The sequence below is a fragment of the Molothrus aeneus genome, chromosome 5 (genome assembly GCF_037042795.1).
Source record: "Molothrus aeneus isolate 106 chromosome 5, BPBGC_Maene_1.0, whole genome shotgun sequence".
NCBI classification, from domain to species: domain Eukaryota; kingdom Metazoa; phylum Chordata; class Aves; order Passeriformes; family Icteridae; genus Molothrus; species Molothrus aeneus.
Window position 1 is genome coordinate 47,172,382 of NC_089650.1, and position 26,276 is coordinate 47,198,657.

Sequence of the window (26,276 nt, forward strand, 5' to 3'; positions counted from 1 at the left end):
GCAGCCCTTTTGTTTCGCCCGCGGAGCGATGTCCTGCCCACCCGCCCCGCGCTTCCCCGCGCCCGCACCGCCGCCCGCCCATGCGCCCCTCGCCCGCGGGCGGCGGCGGCGCGGCGGGGTGGCATGGCCCGCCCGCCTTGGGGGAGGCAGCGGGAAGCCCCCTTCCCCGCCCCCGGCCGCGCCAGGGCCTCGCCGCTGCCGCCCGCAGCCCGCGGCAGGGCAGGGGCAGCGGCCGCAGCCGCAGCCGCGCCTGACAGCGGCCCCGCGCCGCAGGATCCGCGCCCCGCAAGGACGTGCTCCAAGAGCTGCCAGGCGCGATTACGTTGTTTTTTTCCCCCCACCCACCCCTTGAACTTGTTGCTTGGCGCTCGGCGGTGGCGGAGGGGGGTGGGGGTGGGGGAAAGCCTTATTATCGATGTCCCTTTGGATGCGATCAAGCTTTCTCAGGAGCAACTACTTCCCCGCCGTTCCCGGCGGGGCGCGGAGATCTAGCGCCAGAGCCCGTATTTCCAAAAGTCTCTATGCAACTGAGCGCTCTCGCCAGACTTTCACAGGTAGGTGCCGCAGGCTAGGCACGTCTGGAGCGATTGGAGAACTGAGCCGAGGGGAAGGGGCGAGAGGAGGGAGGCGGGGGTACGGGGGGGGGTGGGGGGGGCATTATCCACCACCGACCGCCGAGCCCTACGGCACCCCGCACCCCTGCCCCGTGCCCCCCCGCCCGCCCCGGCCGCCGGCCTCCCCCGCCGCCAGGGAGCTCCTGCCCCTCTCCCGCTCCGCAGCCAGCCTCCCTCGGCTTCGCCTTTCGCCGCCCGCTCGGGCGCTCCCGGGAATGCCCCGTGCAGCCCATCCACTGCATGTGCCTCCAAAGCCCCCGCCCCTGCCCCCGCCAGGACCGCGGGGGCTCTCCCCGACGCCGGTCTCCTCGCTGCAGGTCTGCCCCTGTCCGTGCCCTGAGGCTCCGTCCGGGGGAGAGCCCCGCTCTGCCCGCTCCTGCTCTGTGGGGCGCTCCCCGCTCCCGGCGCCCCGTCCCCGGCATCCCTCTGCCCTTCAAAGCATTTCCTGCACGGAAAACTTGCCTTAAAGTTTAATGCTGCCGCCCGGAGCTCCTCCCCCTGCCCCGCCGGCTCCCCCGGCCCCTAGCCGGGGTCTGGAGGAGTCCCCGGACGGCGATTAAAGGTCAGGGAGAGGATTCTTCGCGCCGCTGCTCCGGGGCTGCCGCCGGGAAGGGGGGCGGCCCGCCGGGCCCATCCCCTCCGCCCCTCCACGGCGAGCGGCGGCGGCGTTGGCGGCCCCGCTGCGGCCGCCCGGGAAGGCTCCGCTGGCTGCCGCGGCCCGGCTCCGGCGGCGGGCGGGGAGCGAGCGGAGGAGGGGCGGGGGGACCGGCTGCATCGCGCGTGGAGGAAAATCTCCTTCCAGGTGGCTGCACAGCTGCACTAGAGCTACTAGCCGGCTCCAGGGGGTAGCGATTTGAGGACTGTTGCTTCCATCCAGGGGGCTCGAATGGAGACCTTATATCCAAAGGATCTGGCTGTTAGAGAAGCTGCTTTGAATACAGGGATTTCCAAGTGCCCTCATTTATTGTCGTAACAGTGTGACCAGTGCCTGGAAAGCATATTCTGGGGTGAAAAGGTGGAGGAAACAAAAAGGAAGCAAAAAGGTTTTCAGTTAATATGGAATATCACAAAAATGTTCAGAAATTCTGCTGCCTCAAGAGTGTGTGAGAATTTGTATTTTTCTTTTCCCTCTCTATTTCAGTGGCTGGACCAGAACTGCCTCTAGATTGACTCCCTTAGCTGTAATAGGTGTTTGGAACCATGGCGGCAGGTGTAGCAGCTTGGTTACCCTTTGCCAGGGCAGCAGCCATAGGATGGATGCCAGTGGCTACTGGTCCCATGCCAGCTGCTCCACGGCAGGAGAGAAAGCGAAGCCAGGACTCTCTGATTGTGCTGAATGTGAGTGGCATCCAGTTCCAGACATGGCTGGACACCTTAGAGCGCTACCCTGACACTCTGCTGGGCAGTTCAGAGCGGGACTTCTTCTACCACCCTGAGACACAGCAGTACTTTTTTGATCGGGACCCTGACATTTTCCGCCACATTCTCAACTTCTACCGTACTGGGAAGCTTCATTATCCCCGCCAGGAGTGCATCTCAGCTTATGATGAGGAGCTGGCCTTCTTTGGCATCATCCCTGAGATCATTGGTGACTGCTGTTACGAGGAGTACAAGGATCGCCGGCGTGAGAATGCTGAGCGCCTGCAGGATGATGCTGATACGGATCATGTAGCTGAGAGCTCCCTACCCTCAATGACAGCTCGTCAGAGGATGTGGCGGGCCTTTGAAAACCCACACACCAGTACCCTGGCTCTGGTCTTCTACTATGTCACTGGTTTCTTCATTGCTGTCTCTGTTATTGCCAACGTGGTGGAGACAGTGCCCTGTGGGGTAAGCCCGGGTCGCATCAAGGAGCTGCCCTGTGGAGAGCGGTATGCTGTGGCTTTCTTCTGTCTGGATACTGCCTGTGTCATGATCTTCACAGTTGAATATCTCCTACGTCTGCTGGCAGCTCCTAGTCGCTACAAATTCGTGCGCAGTGTCATGAGTATCATTGATGTGGTGGCCATTATGCCATATTACATTGGCCTGGTGATGACAGATAACGAGGATGTCAGTGGGGCTTTTGTGACATTAAGAGTCTTTCGTGTCTTCAGGATCTTTAAGTTTTCCCGCCACTCACAGGGTCTGCGCATCCTGGGCTACACACTGAAAAGTTGTGCCTCAGAGTTAGGCTTCCTCCTCTTCTCACTCACCATGGCCATCATCATCTTTGCCACAGTCATGTACTATGCAGAGAAAGGTTCCTCAGCCAGCAAGTTCACCAGCATCCCTGCAGCCTTCTGGTACACCATCGTCACCATGACAACACTGGGGTAAGTGCAGCTGGTGTTTGGTTACAGCCAACATTTCAACAAGTGTATTGGCATGAACGGAAAAATACTCAATTTTAAAAAAATGGTGATAGAAAAAAAATGTGAGGGTTAAGAATACAACTTGTGACTTCCTTCTAGATGTTTTACATGTTTAAGAGAGTTAACAACATTGCTGAAATTAAAATAACCCAAATCCAAAAACTGCAAAAAACCTGAAAAAGCAAACAACAAAACAAAGCAAAAAAGTCTTGAAACTCTTTGGTTTTGGACAGTGAAATTGGAATATTTTATGAGTATGTGTGAGTTATCAGTGGATTTTTAATGGAGTGCTGTCTTTGCTGGCAGGCCCTGTTACAGTGTTGCTAAATTATTAATGTTTATAAGGAGAACCAAAGTGCAAGCTTTTAATTTGATCAGTATGTGGATCTGCCATTTTGTTTTAAGTCGTATATTGATGTAGACCTGGATATTGAGTTTGTTATTACAAAGTGATTTATTTTCATGAAAATCATATCTTGTCTTTACAAAAAATATATATTTGTGATTTTATTTAAGACACTGAACACATTTCCTTTGATTTTCATGGACCTATAACTTTTAAATTATGAGTGTCAAGCTACACTGACTGGTGACACACTCTGGAAAATGCTCTGAGGAAGTGTGAGACATATGACGCATCAACCATGTGTCTTTAAACAATTCCAGTGGCAATACAATTTCTTTCAGAGAACAGGGGTTAAAAAGTGTCACTGTTGACATTAGAATGCAATGAATTTAAATGGAAAGATGACAGAGAGTATATTTTATGAAGTCTCTGATACCAGTGTCTGATTGTATCAGCTAATTCTCTGAACCAAGTTATAAAATGCATTTTTCTGTAGTTACAACAGGGATTTAGAAGGTTGACTAATTTGAGATGACAATTTTTTCCCTATTCTTAATTTTGAGTTGTATAGTACCATCTATGAAACTGAAAATTTGTTGTTTCATTGCAAACTGACTAGTAATTTAATAATTACAGATACAAAATGACAAACTTAGCACTTTCATTAATGCCAAGCCCATCATTTTATTAGCATTTTGCCATATCTTGTTGGGACTGTTGAGATTTATGAAGCATGTATAACTTTTAAATTTAACAAAATGAAAGTGCATTATTAAACTATTATGAAAAACTTGATTTATTATGTGCAATAGTAATTTACTTGGGAAACGCGCATACAAAATATTGAAAAAGATAAAAGGAATGTCTTAAGCCACCATTTTTTATACAAGGCTTTTATCTTCAGTGTGATATAACAAATGAAGATAAATATAGTGCATAGTAAATATTTCATACTTCTTGTAAGGGCAAGTTATGCTAAAAAGGAGTGACGAGAGCTTTGGGGATTTTAACCCACCTTTTAGGTTCCTGGGTGGTTTTTTTGTTTTCATTTTCTGTTGCTGATGACAAATGGAAGGGCCCAGTTATCAGAAGAAACGAGTTAGGCATGGTAACTATATCCACAGTCCTGTGTTTTCTGATGCTGATTTTTAACCATTTATTTTTAATTAGAACAGTGATGTTTTCAAGAAAGAATGGACTGATACTTTAATATAAAATAAACAGAAGCTGATGTATGGTTTTTTTGATAACAAAATGTACTTTCTGAGTAAGTTGTTTCCATGCTCATGCACAATGTGGAAAGTACTTGTCCATGGTACTGAACAGAAACTTGTCTTGTTTTGTGCCCAAATTGCAACTGATTATTTGACAGGTATGGTATCGCAGCTGGTGTTGATATTATTTGTTTGTTTCTTTGGCACACACACACGCACACACATTGTACATGAGTATCATTCTGTAATTCCAGGTTTTGAAGTATTACTCTGAGAAAAATTACTGATTCAAAACTACTGCTGTAATTTGAACATAATTTCAAATCTCTTTGAATTGAACCTAAGATCCTCTTCTTAAGTATACAGTGACACTGTATTTTGGTCCCAAGTGGAACATAAAGGGTTGAAGAGAATCCTCTCACGCTTGACTCCTTTTTTAACGTAGTTGAACAGAAAAAGTTTTGAGCAGGTTGAACAGAGATCCAAAGTCTCACCCTCAGGAGTTCAGGTATAATACGGGTTCAAATATGACAGATATCTCCAACTTTTATGAAATCTTTAATCAGTGCATTAGCTAGATTATCTCCTTTTAATAACATCATGATAACTTTGTAAAGATTATATTTAAATGTTAAATATATATATATGTGAATAATTTATTTAAAATTAGCATAATAAAAGCTTTGAAATCTTTTTAGTTGATGGAATAATTACGCAAAAGGACAGGGAAGTTATAGGGAAAAGCATCAAGGGTCAGTGAAAGCTAATTGTAATTAGTACTGATCCCTTTTCTATGTGCTAAAGCTTACCACCTCTTTACTAACACAGAACTCCTGCTCATTTTAACTTTAGTTTTAGCTTAATCAGGGGTGTAGGAACAACTTCTCCCATTTAGAAACAAAGCTTGATGAAGTCTTTATGTTTTAAATGACAGTAGCACACAGCAGGATATGTGAAATGCTACAAAAATTCATGAAAGCTAATAGTGAATAATAGATTAACATAAAATTGAGTTTTTGAGTCTTGGTGTCATTGTCATATTTTTCTAGATAGCAAGGGTATTCAGTAAGCGACCTTTGCAATTTGGGGAGTTATTACCTTGGAAGCAGAGCTATATTTCTCAGTTCTGCATGATTGCTGAGCAATTAAAGTGTCTTTAAAAAACATAGATTACATTTTCCTTTGCAGAGTGCTAGTGACTTCAAATACTACTATATTTTTGCCTCCAAGGGTATTCCAGCTATTAACTGCTCTTCACTGCTCAGCTCAAGTAGTACATGTACATGGAAATTTTACATGAAAGAGCTGAAAAAAAAATGAAAAGAAGGGAAGAAAGGAGCAAAGGAAAAAAGAGAACATGAGAAAAATAAAGGCAGAGAGAGAAAGAGAAGAGGAGGATGCCTCTAGAAAAACAGCATGCACACTTCCAAAAACTGAACTGTCTGATTTTAAACTTCAGACTAGTCTTTTATCAGGATTAATCATAGCAAAAGTTAAGTAGAAGCAGGAAGAGAAAATAGAATAAAATTGATAGAGGTTGCAAAATATTTTATGGAGATTCAAGATAATAGTGGAAAGCATAGAGGTCAAGTATCAGGTTAGTGTGAAGATGACAGAGAGAAGAGCTCAAGTCTACTGGGACTGGCAGACCTCCATAGGGGCTTGTGAACATCTACACCCATAATGACAGCTCTGTCACTTTCTGCTGTCACCTTATAACATGACAATCTAATAAATTTCCATCTGCCCCATCAGGAGCCAGCAAATAAGCTGGAATAGCTGGTAAGGTTTTGATGGTGTAAGGATATTGTGTGTTCCCAAGTCAGCCAGAGCTATAGTGTAGTTTGTGTTTTATGACGATATTATACTTTAAATAAGGAACCTGGTGCTCTTCTGTGAGTAGTTTTAAAGCACTCTCACTGCTATATTAAAATTCTCTTTTTACAGCCTTTACATTGGGTAGCTTTATCAAGTCACACAATGCTTCAGGATGAGCAGAATACTTCATGAAGGGAAGCTTAAACTCGACTACTCATTTATTTGCTTTCATTGTATAAACTAGAGATGTGTCTTTCAGAAAAGATAAAGCAACTATTTGTTTTCATTATTTGTTATTATAGCCCATAATGTGTGAGGAAACCCACTTAAGATATATCAAATTCTCTGAAGACTTTTTAATAAACAGATGACTAGATGTGATAACAGAAAGCCTTAAACAGTGAACAAGGGAAGAGAGCAAAGTATTTCCTTTTCCTGCACATTCATGTTCTTTGCCATCTTCAGTCCTTTTTTCATTCTTTTTTCATTACTATGGGTGTATTCTATCTATTTCTTTTTTCCATTATTTATTCCAACTACCACTTCCCGGAGTTTTCATGGTTGGGGTTTGTCTACTGGTTGACACCTTTCCTCCCTTCTTCAAGACGAGGTTAACATTTGTAGTAAGGCTCTGCTGGCTTTATTTTTTTTTTCTTCTGCTCCTTTTTTCCAGATTCCTAATTCATCCTTCACTACTAGATCAAATCTTTAGTTTATCATCATTGTCATTCATTTGACCTGAACTTTCCTCAGAACAGATCTTTTGTTCTGACCTTTCTTTGATAGATTTTTCCTTATGAGCATCATAAAATTTCCACATCATCACTTTTTTTCTGAAATACTGCACATATTCTCTTTTCTCACCACTGTGCCATTTTCATTGCATTTAATTCCTTATAGTCTCTGCATTTTAGTTTGAAATAATCCATCTCTTTAGAACTTTTAATAAAAAAATTGAGTTTAGTACAATCTGACAAGAAAAAACAAAATTCAAAATCTTTGTTTCATGAAAAATTTCATTAAAAGTTTGGATATATCCTTATGATTAGTGTTACAAATATAGAGATTCACAAAGTTAGAGTATTATTTCTGTATCTTGTACGTACATATTGCTCATTCGTTTTTTGTTTGATATTTTCAACCCAGTTTCAAATAGAATTTTTCTATTTTCATCTTTTTGTATGCAACCTAGTGGATTTTGTATTTTAGAAATGTGTTTGATGTCTCAAACTATTTTCTCTTCACAGCAGAGACATTTAACCTATATAACAGAGGAGGGACAAAGTGTAGTTGCGATCACTTTCAAAGTACATTACTAGAGATTCAAAAAGGGCTCCAGGGAGAATCTGTTACACTAAGGGTCATTTTGATAGCAGTAAAAAAATTTCTTTGTTCTGTAACAAAAAGATTACTGAGATTGTATTGGGCTGTTGTTGCTTGACAGAGAGCAGAGTAATTGTATTCTTATTTAGTTGCACTGGGGACCAGCTTTCATCTTCAAAAAAAATCCTGAAAATCTCTTAGAGGAAAAGGACTTAGCTTGTTTCACTCATTTGTCTTGAGCATGAACTTTCTTAGGTCAGTTATGAAGAACATGAAGCTGATGCTTAACAAAAAGATCTTTCTGCTCAGGACCTAATATATTTGCTCCTTTGGTAGAAACAGATGGAATTTTGTTTCCTTTTTGTTACTTTGAGACAAGAATAAGAACAATTAGATTACTGTGGACCTGGATGTAGCATAGAAATATTCTTAGTACAGCAGAACTAATCATCTCAGAGAGTAATTATGACTAGTGCCTGATCTATTAACTAGGGCCTATCATTCAAGTAATCATCAGTGAATACTGTCATTTTAGTAAAATCTTTAAGTGATCAAACCCAAGAAGTTCAAACTGAGTGATGACAATCCGTGACTCACATCACTGTGCCTTTGTCTCAAATGAAAAATTTGCAATATAAAAGCCACATAAATCTATGAATACAGTATTAGAAATAGTGCCTGCCATGCAAAAAAATATCTGGAAATGGAAGCTGTATTTCTGAAGAGGGGAACATAAATACCACAGAAATAAAGCGACTATTCAAAATAAGTTCAGAACATCTTGCAACTTCAGGGTGACAATTAAGTTTTCAGACATTTGAAAGACAGTCTAGTGAGTTACTCCTTTTACTTGATTTTTATGACATTATATTCCATTGGCAGAATTTCATAGTATTCATCATAGTAGCTAATTAGAGAAGAATCTGGTTCATCAGGGGTTAAGATTATAGATTGTTCCAAAGAGGGAGTATAAATTAGAAATACAGAAATTGGTTAGAATCACCCAGAACAGGTTTCATCAGAAACCTGACAACAGAGCTGACAGAGTGATGGGAAAGATTCTGTATATTTCTGTACCTATCATTTATTGGGCAATAGGTAGGAGCACAGGTTTTTCTGGAAGACATAGTCTTTAAGACCTTTTTTTTTTTTTTTCTGAATTGATTATGTGGTGGAGAAAATGTTTTAAATATGTTGGCAGTACTTTAAAATGATAGCTCTACACTACACTTCCTGGAACAATAATAGTCAACATGCTTGGACTTCAACTCCTAACACAGTTAGGAGACCTAATTTCTACCACTATTTCTTAATATCTTTTTTTATGAAGCACATGGTTTTGATCTTCTTGTGTCTCTGGTAATGTTTTGTAAACATCTTGTTAAGTAAAAATCCGTGGGGTTTCTTTTGACAAAAAAAAAAAAAAGCAATTTTCACCACAGTACACAATGAAATTTACATTGTATTCACAGCATATACTTAAATACATGTGATTTGAGATGAAATAAAAAATAATGCTTTTGACTAAAGCATCTGACGTGTAACAGGTATGAGTGCCCTGCAGAAAAATCCTGGAGACAAAAACTTATTCAGGTATCTGACGTATGAGGGCTCAGGTTTAAACATGAGTACCTATGAAGATCATGTGATCAATGCATAAAAAGAATAAAATCTAACAGGATTCATCTCTATTATAATTCAAGTGAGACTGCACTCCTTTTCTCGTAGCAGCATAGACACAACTTATGCATTATTAGGAAATACATCTTAATGTACCTAGTTATCAGTACACCATTCCTACTACCATGAGTTCAAATTCTTGCAGTTAAGTGCATTGACAAAAGCTAATAAAACAGTAGAAGACTGCTATCTTTCTGATTATTAAAGATACAATGATAACAGTCATATAAGCAATTGTATTTTTTGTGTTTAGAAAAGTAGTTTCATTTCTTATATTCCACTGTGCAGTATTGTTCCTTATCTGCAGATTTCCATCCTGAAGGTGAAAGCATTAGGAGCTACTGTGTAAATGTACTGAATTAGAGCATGATTCTTCAATTAGAGAAAATGTGAGGTTGCTAAAAAACCTTAAAAAAATGTTTTTCATATGAACAAAGTAAAATTTTGCATATTTAAAGTATTTAGGAATAGTAGTTTGCATTTGATCCCTGTTTTTTCAGTTTCATCTGTGTTACTGGTTTCTTTGATCTGATTGGTTTAACTGAAAAGTCAAGATTCATAGACAAAGAGATCTCTGGGGTTCATTCATTTATAGGGCCCAAACAATACAAGGAAGAATTTAAAGGCATTTATGTGTCTGGAGATGAAGATAGGCATTCATCTTGAATTGTCAGAAGAGGCTTGGGTGTTAGAAACACGAAGGAGAGCAGCTGAAGCTAGGAGCCCAGTCACCTTAGAAAACAGGTGCACAGGAGTAACTTCTAGGATAAGTATAGAATACTGTACTCAGATTTTGGGTATGTCCCAGAGGCAGCATCAAATGCCCCTATCAGAATCAAATGGATCCTCCTAGGGTTCAGGTCTTGTTAAAATAGAATATGCCCTATTTTTATATAATACTGTAGCAAGGAGATAAGAATGGTGTGTGTATGGTATGCTTAGGAAAGAGTAATGAGTAATTCAAGAAAAAAAGAAGGGTAACTGAAAAAGTAATGTAAATTATCCAAAGAGTATATTTCTTGATCCTAATTTTCTGTCTCTATGGTTTTCAAACCAAGAGTTCAGCATGAAAAGATATGTAAGAAATGGAAGCTATAGCATGTAGTTATTATTAATGAAAGTATTTTTAGAAACAGTGTGAAAAATTATGAAACCATGCCAGGTAGGTGATTCCGTTTTTCAAATAAACATGCAGTCTGAGGATTTATTGGTTTCAATAGGTCTCATATTTAGCATATACACAGTAAATTTGTTAAGATGCTGATGTGTGGTAAGAAAAGGTAAAAGTTAATTCTCAATTTTGACCACTGAAAATTCATCCCCTTCTCTAGTATGGTGGAAAACACTTTTATTTTGTGTCTATCTGATTTTTTTAATGGAAACTGTTTGTAGATATATGTAGGAGGTTTGAGAAGTACTCTGCCTGCCTTTGTATTTTCTCTTTACGCCGTAATATGAACTTTGTAAGCAGAGTCTACAGTTCTGCTAGTTAATTTTTACCTTAATCTCTGTTCCTAAATGAAGCATATCAAAAGCACATTTTCCTGTTTTTTTCTTGATTCTTTGTAAAAAAATTTATTTCCTGAGGTAATCCTTTTATATCACAGTTCTTTCTCCTTGAGGATGCATTGTGATTTGTGCCCTGATTTTAACCGGATGGTGTCTAGCTCAGTTCTGTACTTACTATCACTTGCACTAAGGCTTTATATCAAAAAATAACGTATGAAGAAAAAATCCCAATATTGAGAACACTTGTATATTTTTTTTAATATGATCTGTTACAATATCAGCATTAAAACAGAAATCTTATAAAATATGTATCTGTAGAAATAAATTTAGCTGTTTGATTATTGAAGGCTCGGTGTCCTTAGCTAATACTTCTTATAGTATAAAAGGCAGTTTAAACTTCTAGGATTTTATTTAATTACTCTGAGTACTGTGGTAAATTAAAATAAAGTAAGTATGTTTCACTACAGTTTAAATCTTTTAGATTAAGAGAATTAATTTCAGGTTAAGAAGTAACTGTGAATCTCCTTAATGGTATCTGTAGTAGCCTAATTTTAGGATAACACATTAACATGCTTTAATTAATTATTATTTTGGATAAAAAATATTTTGAGGCCAAACCTTAGCTTTTTCAAATGTGTATCCAGAGATATAGATTTTTTTTCTATGAATTATACTGGCAGATTCTCAAAACATTTTGGCCGATGCACAGAGAACAGTCTTTCAAATTATCACTTGAAAGCTTAGCCATCCAGGCATTCCCTGTAAATGGCTGAGAGTTAGACTGTAAGGTTGTGAAGGAATTAATTTAGGACTGTGTAATAGCTTACAGTCTGAATGTGTCTTTTGCATCCTAACTCACTGCTTCTTTCAGTAAGATGAATCAAGAGAGGTTTCTGTATGAGCGCATATGTAATGTGAGTGGGATCCTTAACTTTTCATTGTTGTTACTATTCATATCCCCCTTTTTTATAGCCCAAAAGAGGAGTTCTATTATTGTGTTAGTGGCCTTACTTTCATTTTCTGTAACTTTTATCTCTTCCCCTTGCAGCCACTTAACAATTCCCTGGGCATCCTTATCAGCTATGGGCAGCAACTACTGCAATGTGCAGAGTTGCTTAGGAACAAAATTGATGCTCTTTGACATGGTGGATGACAGCTGCAACACGCTGGTCCCCAACTCTCCTTCCTACAGAGGAATAAAAAGCACAGAGGTTGAAGAAGTTTTACAAATCTGATTGTGAAGAGCCTATATACTTTTTTGGTTTAGGGTATCTAATCACTTCATTGTTGGTATGCAGCAGGTTAAGAATTGTGGCCTTTCTATTGAAGACACAGCAGTATCAAGCAATCTTTAGTAACAACTCTTTTTAACTCTTTGTAATATAAATACCACAGTATCTTGTACCACTTCTAGAATTGAGAATTTTTAGTTTTTCTAAACGTTTTGGTTTGGTTTGTAATTGATGCATTTGTTTACATCAGTTGATGAAATGCGAGTTGAAACATGATATCATGGACTAGAGACGGGAGAATTGGACAAACAGAGTATGTACACCTATTGTCACTGCCTTAGCAAGAGCTATGCTTGCAGCTGTCTCTTGTAATTAATTGATATGTATGTATATAAAATGAAACTTTCAATATTGTAAACTCTAGACTGTTTGAGAATTTAGGTAGAATTTGCTATTTTAGCATCTGAATGGAAGCTTGAAAGAGTACTAATTGAAGCTTTCCCACAGATAGATAGTTTAGAGTAAATCTGTCCACAGACTGGCTTAATGATTTGACATGCTCAGTATTAGTTATTTTCCAAGTTAAAGGGAATCTCAAGTTTTGTCTGATTTGCTTGTGAACACAATAATCAGCCTACAGTATGTGTCAAAAGGTGCCAAGTTTTAGAGGTAAATTTTACAAAGGAATCTCCTTACAAAAAAAAGCCCCAGGTAATATGGGATATGTATGCTGTCCTTCTCAGACCACGTGCTACTTCTGACACCTCTCTACATCCCATCACAGTCAAATCACTGGAGAAGTTGCAGCTGCTGAAAGGCTGCAACTGTCATCATTCCTTTAGCCTACAGTTTCTTTCATGCAAAGGCTCAAATTCTTGAAGTTTAGTGCATTAAATAATTCATGGGAGAAGCAATAGCAGTGTTTCTAGTCGTGTTGGTGAGCCCTTCAGCACAACTCAGCCTCTTGCTGCACTGGCAGAGCTGTGCCAGGCTCCCTTCTCCTCTGGGGACAGGCACAGCTGCAGGCCAGAGATGCTGCTGACTTCTTGTGTCTGGCACAGATGACCAATTTAAAATATAGACATCTTTGTGCAACAGTGGACATGCAAGATAAAATCCTGCTTGTGGGAGGGGGAGATAGGAACCAGTTTTGTTTCAGGTCTCTAGAAGACAGAGAAGAGTGCCTGGAGTGAGCTGCCCAAATCCCTTTGGATGCTGCTTCCTTCTGGCAACTGGCTGCCCTGAGCCCTCTTCACACCATGAGTACAGCACAATGTCTGTCAGGCAGTCATCCACAGGGTGCATTTACAGTGTGCTTGGCCATGCAATAGCAAAGAGTTTTGGGGTCTTGGTACACTTCTCCTGATTGCACGTGAGCTTTCCCTATTATGCTATGTAGTCACAACATTTAGTGTGCGCTGCTTCCAATGTCTCTGCAAACAAATTAAGTAAATACAGAGAAAAGTGACAGATTATCTGGAATACTGGACAGAAAAATGGATGGAAGTATGGATTTAGATCCACATAAATGGTTTTGAAATATATCAAAAGGCTGAAAACAGATTGGTTCATCTCCTTAGTCTCTCTCAGTGGTGTATCTTCTGCTTTAATATACTTTCTGATACCTGTTTCCTAGCTCACTAGCTATTCTCAGAGGTTCCCTTGTTTTCAAAGCAAACAAATCAAAATGCAACAGAAAGGTTTCCTTAAATAAACCTTTCATATTGTCTGTACATAGTTCATTTCCCAGTCCCTATGTTTGTGTGGAAGGATATAGACACAGAATTTAGAGATCAGATCTTAGGTGTGTGGTTTTTAAAGAAGACAATCAGAACATAAAACTATTTTAAAGGAGACAAATAGGACATGCTGTACAATAGAATTATTATGGAAGAGTCTGGAGGTGGAATTCCAACTTATTTCTCTGCCAGTTGCTTACTATCTCTGGGAGATATTTATAGGTCTTAACTTACTCCTCCAAAAGTTAAATAGTTCTGAAGTAGTCATCCTTTTCTCACTTAGGAGGTAATGAAGAGAAGCAGGCATCTGGATGTGCTCATTCCTCTGCACTGAGTATAAATGAAATTTATTATAATTATTAGAGACTTTAAATACCAAGTGGAAATGGATGAGATAAATCCTAAGCTCTGTGGGTAGTTGGTTTGATCAACTCTCCTTATTCCCAAGTTATATAATTGTGAAAGGCTCATAGCATATTCCTTTCAAAGATCATAGTAGAAAACATGCTTGGCATTTGATGTCAATTCCCACTTCATCAAAAAGGCAACATATCTGCTACATTTGAATTCAGAGTATTCTTGTTTTGTGTAACCCTGAAGACCGCTTCAGTGCTTTTGCCAATCTTTTGTCCTTTTCCAAACAACACAACAAAAATTTTAAATTTGAAAAAAAAGGAGATTTAATGTTTGTGCTGGTTTAGAAGAAGTCTCTGGAAATTTGAAATAAAATTTAAGTATTTGCTTTAATTTTCTGCAGGAAAGAAATCATTCTTCAGATAGCAATGCTTGTGAGTTGAGATATGGAGAGCTTGAATACCTTGATTACCCTTCAAAGGGTTGTAAATTATTTCTGTTCTTCTGAATGGGAAATGTAAAGACCAAGCCACGTGGTGGCTTGTTAGCTGTTTCACCACTGTTCATTTCTAAAGTGTCCCAAAGGTGACGTGTCAGACATGTCCCCCCATGCCACTGTTCTTCCAGGAGGTCTCAGATCTCTAGACTGCAGTTAGGCATTGACAGTGCATAGCTCTGAAGCAGACTGAAAATTTTGGAGACATACTGCAATAAATTTCAGCAGGGGCACTCTACTCATTGCCGTAATCACTTTCACATTTAATTCAATTTTAAAATATAATTTTCTCTAAAGCTGCCTCCAGACTGAAGTACTACAGAACCTTAAAGGCCATGACAGGGTATTATGGTCAAAGCTGCTTCAAAGTTTATGTCTTTCTCATTTTCCTTCTGAACTTTGTTCACTTCTCTGCAAATCATACCAATCTCTCTGGTAAGGGAATTCTGTAATTCAGTATGAAATCCTGTTATCAACAAAGATTTGGTTTAACTCATTTTAGTTTGTCTTCATGATCTGCTTTTCCAGAACAGCAAATCTCAAATTTGCCAGCTAGTAGAGTTCTTTACAAGTGTGAAATAACATTTCCTTCAATATGTTCCTTTTTTTGTGTGTGTAAGAGTTCATGAAATTTTGCTCTTTTATGCATTAAGTGGCATATTATTTTTTTTTGTGTCTGTGAAAAGAGATGAATGAACTACAGAAGAAACAATATTTCCTCTTTTATCTTCCCTGCACTGGCCAGCTGTATCATAAACTTCCAAAAAAGTTTTTTAAAAAAGTGCTATCCTACCTAACTATCAAAACATTGCTTCTTCTTTGAGGGGAAACAGTGGTTGTTTCATAATTTGGGTAACGGTTTTGATTTAATACTTTTTAAAAATAGTTCTCTTCACATTTGCAGTTCAACCTAATGCTTTTGAAAAGCTAGAAGAGTGATGATAATGATGGAAAAGAAACTCTTTCTTAAGCTCCTTGGTTACTTCTAAGTTGTCCTTGGAACAAATCCTGGTATGAAGACAATTTTTTTACACACTTCTGAGATTTGGAGTTATATTTTTATTATGCCAACCCCTTTTCCTCTGCCTTTCAAAACAAATTGAGAGCAGGGACCTATGAAGCCAGTCTGCAGAGAAATTATTTACCTAACTAGTTTTCTAGAGAGAAATAGATATAGACAGTGTCAAAAACTGAGTTGTTAGTCCTTCAGTAAAGCAGCCTGATAGTGGCTAGTGTTCTGCACCAGGTTGGAGTGCTGGGATGTGAGGTGAGAGAGTGAAGATGCAGGATTTTCCCTGAATCTTGACAAGAAAGGTACAACAACAAATGACTTAATAAAATAGATGTTTTAATAACACAAAGAGGAATATAGTTATCAAGTCAATCTCATACCCCTTCAGATGCTGGGAACTCTGCATTCGCTTAGCATTGGATGGGTTGGGGGGATTTTTTCACAACATGCTGCATAGAGCCTGTGCATGCAGAGATCTCTCTTTTGGTTCTTTGTAGTATAAAATAATTTTATTTATTTATTGTAATAAACAACCCTATTAATAAAGGATATTTTAATGATAACTTCTTGCTGCACTCTTAGATAAAGGCAAGGTTGTACAGATGGTGTAATCAGCAGTACTGAGTTACCTGCAGGATCCTATCTTACAGTGATCTGGGCAGGTTTATCCTGCAGACAATGTGTTTGTTCAACAGAGCACAGCCTGAAGGCTAGGGTGGAAATTTAGCATGGTCTGCTATACTTGCTGGGTTTCACTGTTATGTGAATCACTAACTCTCCAGTGTACTGTTCAGGCAGGTTTGCTACAACAGATTTGGGGTGTGAGGTAAAGGAAAATACACCTCACCACATGATTTCTTTACTGTAATATAAAAACTGGTAACTTTTAGTGATTATGGTGACTGACTTTGATCAGAGAATTATAAAAAAGCTAAGAACTTTTGCAGTCAGACAAAAGGAAATATCACTCCTATTTTCAAAAAGGAAAGAAAGAAGGATGTAGGGAACCACATCCTCCTAAAGGTGAACTTTATCTCTGTGCCTGGGAAGATCATGGAGCAAATCCTCATGGAAGTAGTTTTAAGGCACATACAACACAACAAGGTATTTTAGGACAGCCAATATAGCTTTTTTAAGGCAAATTGTGCCTGAACAATCTGGTGGCTCTCTATGATGGAGTGACTGCGACAGTTGACAGGGGAAGACAGACCAGTGTCATCTACCCAGACTTCTGTAAGGCCTTCAACGTGGTCCCATACAACATTCTGATCTCCAAGTTGGTCAGACTTGAAGGGTGGACTCTGGCATCCTCATGGATAAAAAGCTGAAGATGAGCCAGCACTGTGCACGCAAAGCCTGGAAAGCCAACTGCATCCTGGGCTGCATCAAAAGCAGCATGGCCAGGAGGGCAAGGGAGGGGATTCTGCCCCACTGCTCCACTCTGGTGAGACCCACCTGGAGGGCTGCATCCAGCTCTGGAGTCCTCAGCACAAGAAAGACATGGACCTGTTGGAGAAGGTCCAGAGGAGGTTCACAAAGATTATCAGAGGGCTGGAGAACCTCCCATATGAAGACAGTGCAGGAAGAGTTGGTGTGTTCAGCCTGGAGAAGACTCCAGGGAGACCTTTTTGTGGCCTTCCAGTACCTAAAAGACCTTATAAAAATGAGGGAGAGTGAATTTTTACACAGACAGATAGTGATAGGACAAAGAGGAATGGTTTTAAACTAAAAGAGGATATTTTAGGTAGATGGTAGGAGAAAATTGTTTACTGGGAGGACAATGAGGCATGAGAACTGGTGGCCCAAAGAGGTTGTAGATGCTCCATCCCTGGAGGTGTTCAAGGCAAAGTTGGATGGGGCTGGTCTAGTGGAAGATGCCCCTGCCCAAGGCTGGGGGTTTAGATTTACATAATCTTTAAAGTCCCTTGCAACCCATAATGTTCTATGGTTCTAAGATAATATCAGAATGAGTTGAATATGTTTAAATAAATATCTAAAATTTTTTCCCAAAGAAACCTCATATTTCTTCTCAAAATTTCACAATGAAGCATCAAGAGCTCTTGCAAGGTAAGATAATAGAAAATCTCTTCAGGAGTCTTTGAACTTTTTTTCTTATGTGAGATTTTGATGAAAGTAAAATGTAGTTGGAAAATATAGTTTATGAATTTCCTGTTTCCAAAAATACATGAATGAAGCCCACTTACTTTTTATTAATTTTCTTTTAGAAATGTTGAACAAAAGCCTAAAACATTTGGCTTGTTTGATTTGAATTGCTTTTGGGATTTCAGTTCAAAGCAATTTTGACTTTTCATCCATTTGTGGAATGGAGAATACTTTCAGAAAAAATGCTATAAAAGAACAATTTTATCTAGTGGTGAGAGGCTATAAACCAGACATGACTGGTCAATTTTTTTTTTGTCTTAAAAAAAACAATTAGAAAAATTAATGGCAAGATATCCACCAGTGCACATCAAAGAAAAAGGATACAACTTCTACCTTGGGTAGAAATTACAGATTGCTGATGGTATAACTGGTGTAGTACCATGGTGTTCTTGCCTTTGCTTATGTCCTAACCATGTCAACAGACAGGGCTTTAGTTTTACACTAATTCACCTCCTTCACCTCCCCCTCTCATGTTCTCAGTTAATGGAAATAACTTAACTGTGGGTCGGATCAAGCTTAGACTAGGAAGATAGGTTTTTTTCCCTAAATACTTCTTAAAGAATTGTGGACAATGGGTTCATTAATAGCTATTGTTAAGTACCTTAATTAAAGGTTCAGAGTCTCCAAGAATATCATAGAGCTTGAATACTGTGCAAACAAGAAAACAGATGGTTTAAAGTCACAAGTAGTTCTTACTACTCTCACTTTCTTCAGCTATTTATATAATCAAAGGTCATAATCTACAAGGTGATGAGAACTTTTGTCAGCTGCAGAACACAAAAACGTAATAAAAATTTTAATGTAAGGTGCATAAATGCTGTGGTATCTGTGAGTCCCTGAATGCCTTTCAGGATTTAGTGCTATTCACTTGATCCAAAGCCCATGGAAATCAAATAGTCTTTGGTTTGACCTGAGAGGACTTTGCATCAAGCTTTTGTATAAAAACCTCTAGAAAGATATTGACCAGAACAACAATTACTTTCTTGAATTATGTCAAACTTTAAGGATTTTATCCCAGATCCAGGGGAATGTTAATAGGCATTCCTCCAATACATGTATTGCTCTCAGTACGTTATGCAGACACAGGGTGAGAAAAACGAACGATAGAGTTTAATCAAATGTACTTGAAGCATAGTTTCATCAGCAGGAAAACAGTAAGATAGTACATTCCAGCTTCTGATGTAACAGGTTTATCTGTTTTTTGTCAGGAAAATCTTAATGGGAAGTAAATGATACAGCATCTCTGTAATATGGACGGGAATTTTGGGAATTATGGGGCTAATATAGATGTTGAGTCATAGATGAGATCCTACCTTGAGTATTTCACAGAAATGGTCATAATCAACAACGGGAGTACAGAATTTGCTCAGTTTCTTACAGCTAAAAGGAGAACAAGTTGGTATTTTTTTTGCTGACTTATCAAAAGCCTTGCTAACTCACAGAAGCTTTCAGACAACCTTGAAAGTATATCACGCACTAATATCATAAGAGAACATGACAGACAGAGCCTGATGTAGCTAATTTTGGACTGGTATAACAGTGTTATTTAGAGCAATAAATGTTTTATCTCTTGGTTGATCTGTTTACTGAAATAGTCAGTGAAAAATGTGTCATATATTACATCTCCTCATTATTCTTCTGGCATAAAGGATGTTTGAATTGATAGTTCTGCCTACATTTTGGTATTGTCCTGCTAACTGTATTAGGATAATGTCCTATACTGTACTCAGCAATGGTAAGGCAGCACTGTGTCCAGTTCTGGGCCCTTCACTATGATGCCTTGAGAGGCTACCTGGAACAGAGGCTAGACAGTGTTAAAGGAATAAAGTAGGTATTTATTAAAAAGACCTTCAAAGGACACATCTTGGGCAGTACCAGAGCCTGGCCGTGGCTCCACCCAAGATGGATGCTGTATTACGAGTTTTCACACTTTTATAAGTTTTGGTCCATTTACATATTGGGGTTAATTGTCCAATTACAGCTTCAGGTTATGCAGTCCCATCCTCCCAGATTGCTCTCCTCAATTCCCTGTTGTTTATACTTTTTGGGCCTGAAGCTGCAATGGTGTCCTTGGTTCTCAAGCTGGAAAAGGATTGTTTTGCCTCACTAAACTGTGAAGAGAACTTGCTAACACTTTATATGAGGTTCACAGTTATACAGTAATGCAGTGCAGAATCTGGAAAATATGAAAGCTAAAACTTAAGATATCAATGACAAGAAAAACATTGAGGGGCTGGAGGATGTTCAGAGAAGAACCACAGAGATGGTAAAGAGTCTAGAGAGTGAGTTGTGTGAGAAGTGGCTGAGGGAGCTGGGGTTCTTTAGCATGGGGAAAAGGAGGCTCAGGGGAGAGCCTTATCTCTCTCTACAACTACCTGAAAGGAGGCTGTAGCCAGGTGGAGGGGTTGGTCTCTTATTCTAAGTAACAAACGATAGCACAGGAGTCTCAAGTTGTTCCAGGGGAGGTTTAGATTGGATGTAGAAAAAAATTATTTACTGGAAGGGCTCAAGCACAGAATGGACTGCCCAGGGAAGTGCTTGAGTCACCATCCCTGGGTTGGTAAAGACTTGCAGATGTGGTACCTGGGGACATGGTTTAGTGGTGAACACAGAAGTGCTGGGTTAACAGTTCAACTCAATGCCTTAGTGGTCTTTTCTAACCTAGATGATTCTTTGGTCCTGTATGTAAACTAGGTATAAAGAAAAAAAACCTCATTTCTCTAACAAGAATCTGTCAAACAATCAGTTAAAATGAATTACTGGCTAAGACTTACCAACAGCACAATGGTTATTATATGGACTTATGTGCTTGCTTGCCTTTCCAAATTAAAATCCATCGCTCCTAGTGATCAGCACACTTCCGTACGTTCCTCCAATACATGATAACCATTAGACAAATAATTTGTTTAATGGAAAACAAATAAACTTGCAGTTAATTTTTTTCTGATATGAGACATGAATGCCAATACTCTGAAAATCCTGTAAGGACTGAGAGAGAATAGATTTTATTCTTGGGTGTTATTCCATTTCAGAGAACATTGCAGCTTTGTTGACATGAATGCAGTGCATGAATGACTTTATGCATATTCACTACTGTTTCCTGGAAGGAAATGGCTTATTAAACAGTAATCATATAGCATGTGTAAATGAGTTTTGTGCATAAACATGTGTCTTTATCCTTATTGCCTGAGATTGGCTGTTGACTAAAAAAGTTTTTTTGCTGACATTTACTCTTACGGAAATTTTACCAATCATCTTATGTCTGATTTCCTTTTCTGCCAAAGAAATTTCTTTTTCCTTATCTTATTGTAAATAATGGCAATTTTTCTCTGTTTCCCTTGAATCACGTACTTGAAAAAAAAAACAACCAAATGAATTTAGGAGTGTCTAAGTACTACCCCAGGTGAGATACTCAAATATATATCTCTACTTTTAGATGAGGTAAATCACTCTTTAGACTCAATGGCTGCAACCTGAGTTTTAATACTAAGTCAAGTATGAAAACCTACGTACATACCCAAAAGTGTCTTCACTTTCTACTTGAATTGCACTCCAGGAGAACAAAATGAAATGGTTATGATGTCAGAGCCAAGAATTATTTCTCTTTATTCCTTTTTATTCCCCATTCAGATTTGGGAGTCCTGCTCTGTTTAATGAACTCATCCAATTTAACTGTTCCTCATTCAATTTTCAAGCTTCTTTGCCCAAGGTGCTTTTCCCTAATGTCCACTCAAACAGAGTAACAGCAACTTGCTCAGGAGAAAGGTATTCAGAATATATTGAACAGGTCACCTCAGAAAAAATATATTAGGGTTATAGTGCAGTAGCCTCTGTACATGTATTTAAAGAGTCTCAGGTAAATACTTTTCTGCTAGTTAAATAAATAGAGGAAAACCATAAAAAACTCCAAAGTTTTACATCTTCTATCCTTGATAGTGCATTTAATAAACAGTGGAAAACACAACTGAAAATTTTGTTCCAACATAGAAAATATTGCTAGAATAAAATAATGTACACAAATATTATGAAACCCTACTACAAACCAGTGAAATGAAATGAGAGAACCTACATTGAATAAAACTAAAGAAATATGCATTATGAACACTATGTCTTGTGATAAAAAAGGCCAGTAGAAATGACAGGAAACACTGTACTTGCTGTATTTGAAAAATATTGGTAAATATTTTGTCTTTTTAAATGTAGAAGTCATTTCATGGTTGTTTCTTTTAACTTGTGAAACTCTTATTGATATAATAAAACAAAGGAACATTTTTTACCTATGCATTTTTTATTAAGCAGTAATATAGATAAATGGGTAGAAAATGCAATGATTTGGGTTTGAAGACAAAGCCCACAGGAGCTAATGGAAAGGCTTTCTTTTTCTTCAGCAGGTTTTACATCAGGATTTTAGTTATGTGTTATGGTATATAATGTAACATTTCTACAACATTAGTTCATACCAGTGGGAGCTGGAGTGTCAGATTTTTCCCACATGAAATCCAAGGTAGAAGTTGTGACCTGTTCTCCTTATAAGAAAAAAAGGCAACACTCCTATGATAGACGGGTGGAAATGTTAATGAAAACAGAAAACACTTGTAGAATTTTTGGTTTTTAAATATTAAATGTGTCATGGAAAGGTTTACTTACTTTATGGAATGCACTTTGAAATGTGTGTCTCAGCCGTCAGGTTGGAACATATCAATGTGTAAAAAATGCAATTACTCTTCGGGGATGAGGTGAACTCTAATAGTTGGATACTGTGCAAGCTTCTGAGACCAGACACCGTGACGATTTTCTAGGCATCTCATTAACGAATTGTAGTGCTGCAGCATGCTCTGCTTTACTTATTTATTGAAGAGATAATGGGAAATAACTGGTTTCTTTGTGAAGTCATAAATAATATGACAGAAGGATATTAAATGCACTGAGATGTGACAGAGAAACTAAAAACTTGTGGGGTTTGGTATTTTATGGCCCCAGTTCTCCTTTACCAGTACATGTAAAACCAATAGATATGTTTTAGCTGGTTTTGTGAACAATTACCAATTTAGTGTGCTAGCTACTGACAAGTGGGTGTCTTAAATCATAAACAGTATCTCGGTTTTGCTATTTTGCAGTAACATACAGAAGTTTCTAAGGAATAAATCTTCCTTCTCTTTTTTTCTTTTTCCTTCAGGTATTTTTTCCTACTTTTTTTTTTTTTAAACAGCGATAGTATTTTTCTGTTTCTAAATGTCCTGTGTGAAATATTGGTTCCACAAGTATGAACATTTCTGACATTCACTCTTTGCATACTTGGTGATAGTCTTGTCCTGTTACTGCACAAAAAATTACATGCAAGGTCCCCTGTGGCTTCTCAGTACTTTGCACTCTTGATTAAAATAACAGCTACCTTTTTTTTCCCTCTGTGTGTGTGTGCTTGTATTTGAATTAAAAGGAGAAAAATGGGTTTTATTCTGAAATGCAGACATAGCACTGAGATTCAGATTTTGGCAGCACTGTCCTCTTCTGTCTTCATTGCTGTTCTTTTCACTAAGAGATTTATCATGCAATATATTGAGGATTTCCTCATAGAAATGGTGACCAAAGAAGCAGCAATCTCATTTGTTAGTCTTGGGATTATTTCTGAGTATCATGACCCCACAATTCTTCACCTTAGGTGTGCCTTTGTATTTAGCATGAGGCTTCTATAGAAGACTGAGTTTCACAAAGATGCAGCAAGTTTTATTTAGGTTCCTATATCCTGTCCATCTTTATGGTACCAACCACCTATATCATAAACATCCTTCTAAAATTTGAACAAGTTATTTTCCCTGGAGCAATAAGCGTTTCTTCTGGGTTGGTAGTTTAGAAATTGTTACAGCAGGCAAATGTTGAGGTCACAAATGTGTGGATGTGAGCCACTATGCCAGCCATGAGGATTTTATGGTTTGTAGTGTCCATTACCACCTTATCTAAAGACCAAGCTCATCTTCCAAAACATGACCTTTTTATTGGAGGAGTTCCAAGCATTTTTAGAAGGGGTGCCAAGGCTTGTTATTTTTGCTTGCTTAGCCCACTTACTAAATTTTATAGCAGTGTAAATCTATGGTTTCACAAGTGTCTCCTAGTTTGCAGTAATGTGAAAATAGAGTGAGGCCTGATCTGCCATGCTCAGCCTTTGCACTGCCAGCAAAATACAATTTTAGTTCATTTGAAGTAGGAAATAGGAAACAGAGATGCAATTCTATAGCATCAAGTCAATAAAACTTTAAAGTTGGAAACAACTTCTGTCAACTATTATAACTGCTATTTGATGAATATTAATGTAATTTAAAATTTCTCTTTGGAGCCAGCAGTGCCATAATGACTTAAGAAAATTTTCATCGAGCAGTGGAGTGGTGACTTGGAAAAAGTAAAGTTTCATCTACAAAAGTTCAAGTAACTGAGAAAGCACTGGATGGAATATCACTGAGTTCTGCAAAAACAAGTTGGGGCCAGTCTTTCTTATAAATTTTAGGAAACTACAGAATACTTGATCTTGAAGTAAAGGAGATGACACTCATGTTGTGATCATATCTGTCCATTTCTGCTAGCTGTTTCATAGGGACTAGTTTTATAAATAACCTTTCCTTGTTTGAGAATTTTGGATCATTCATCAGAGAAAAATATCCTCAAATTACTGGGTTTCTGAACTTGGGGGTCTAATTTTGATATTATATGTCATTTTAACTATCTTTTTTCTACTGTTTGGGAGGTCTCTGAGACACAGAGACTTTAACAGATTATTTCTATCACCGATCCATTCATCTAAGCAGCCACACATGGACAATCAAGGATAATAAATGGAGACTCTTGCCTGGAGTTTCTAGCAAGGGAAGCAATAGATTGTGTCACTGTCATATTTTACCACAAGTGGCTTGTGGTAGAATAATTTTGCATTCATTACATTCCATGTTTAATAATATTACAAGATATTTTGGCAAATAACTTTATGTTTCAGAAAGAATACACTTAACATAGTTTGGTAAATTCTAGGCCAATTTTTATTGAGAATAATACTGAATAGCTATTAAAATGCCATAAAACAATTCTATTCATCAAAAATAGTAGATATTCATTAATCATATCAAGTATTAGGTATATTTTAATATACATTTTGCCTTTTCTTTCTACTGAGATTGTAGATATGAGCACAGATAAAGCCCATATTCATAATGTTGTGTTAATCTAATTTCCTCTGAGCAGTTATAAGTTTTGAAAAAGCTGCTTACAAAAAAAGGGAATAAAAACATTTTGTGTGGCAAATTTTGCTGTTGCTTGAATGACATGAAGTACAAGGCATGGCTCAAGCTTTTCTTCTTAAAGTGCATTGGAGGAGTTGGGTTTTTTTTTCAATATATATTTTGTAGTAAATATGCAGTAAACACTTATCCATGAACCATTTTGTCACTTTGTCAGGAAAATTTTTTTTAAGTACATATGTTAATTTTGAAAGTCAATAAAAAACCTGTTGCTTTAATATTTTCTCAGTTATGAGAAAACAGTGTCTAAGACTGTTATTAGGCTGTTCATCTGACTGGTGGGATCATTCTGTTTCCAGTCCCAGGAAGAGATCTGATTATCAGGAAATACATCCTTGTGAGTCCCTTTTTTTGCTTACTGCAACGTTTTCCAGTTCCTTAATTAGTTAATAGAAAAGAGCCCTAATTAAAAAGATTCCTCCTTCCCTTTCTAGTGCAGAATTTTTCTGTCAGAAGAGTCTGACACCCTCTGCTCTGATGGGAGGAGAACATAGATTGCAAGGATTCACTGGATCTTAATCTAAAGGATGTTCTCAGTTTATGTTCCCAAGTGGTGACATATCTTCCTACCTGTAATAGATGCTTACTCCTTCCAAACAACTAAGACTGATCCCATTTTTTTTCCTGAAAATTTGCAGTTCCTCATGCAACTATTTTCAGAAGACTACACTACCATTTTCCTGGCTCTTTCTTAAAAAAACACAAAAATTGGAAAACCCCAAAGAAACAAACAACCCACGTTTGAGGTGTCTCAAAGCTAGTTTAGTGCCTATTTGAATTTTTCTTCTTTACACATGCTGCAAGAGTTATATGAGATTGTACTATATATTTTAGCCTTGTAGCTTATATATACTTCTCTATGTACAAGAATATTCTAGTTCTGAAAAGTGCTGCTACTCATTTTTGTATATTTGCATCTTACTTTTGGTTGCTACAGAAATATTTTTTTTCTGCTTTATTTTTCCTTAACTAATTTCAGCAAGCCTTCTTGTATATGTAAGGACTCAAAATGTAAGGGTCTCTGTTTCCAGATTCTGACTGAGACACTAGCTAAACACCAACATCTTTACCTTGAACATCTCTCTTTTCTTTTGAAATTGGCAGGGAGCCCAGAAGTTTTCTTGATCAAAGGCATTTCA

At 38.4% G+C, this 26,276-nt stretch overlaps 1 protein-coding gene across 1 annotated transcript in view; it reads left to right on the plus strand.

Moving 5' to 3' along the window:
• The first annotated feature begins 316 nt into the window (after positions 1 to 316).
• KCND2 (potassium voltage-gated channel subfamily D member 2) overlaps positions 317 to 26,276 on the plus strand; it is a 264,661-nt gene continuing 238,701 nt past the window's right edge. Inside the window, exons 1-2 of the mRNA XM_066550582.1 lie at positions 317 to 554; positions 1,756 to 2,929. Of these exons, the coding sequence (XP_066406679.1) occupies positions 1,815 to 2,929 (1,115 nt within the window). The 5' untranslated portion in view covers positions 317 to 554; positions 1,756 to 1,814. The remainder of the gene's footprint in view (positions 555 to 1,755; positions 2,930 to 26,276) is intronic.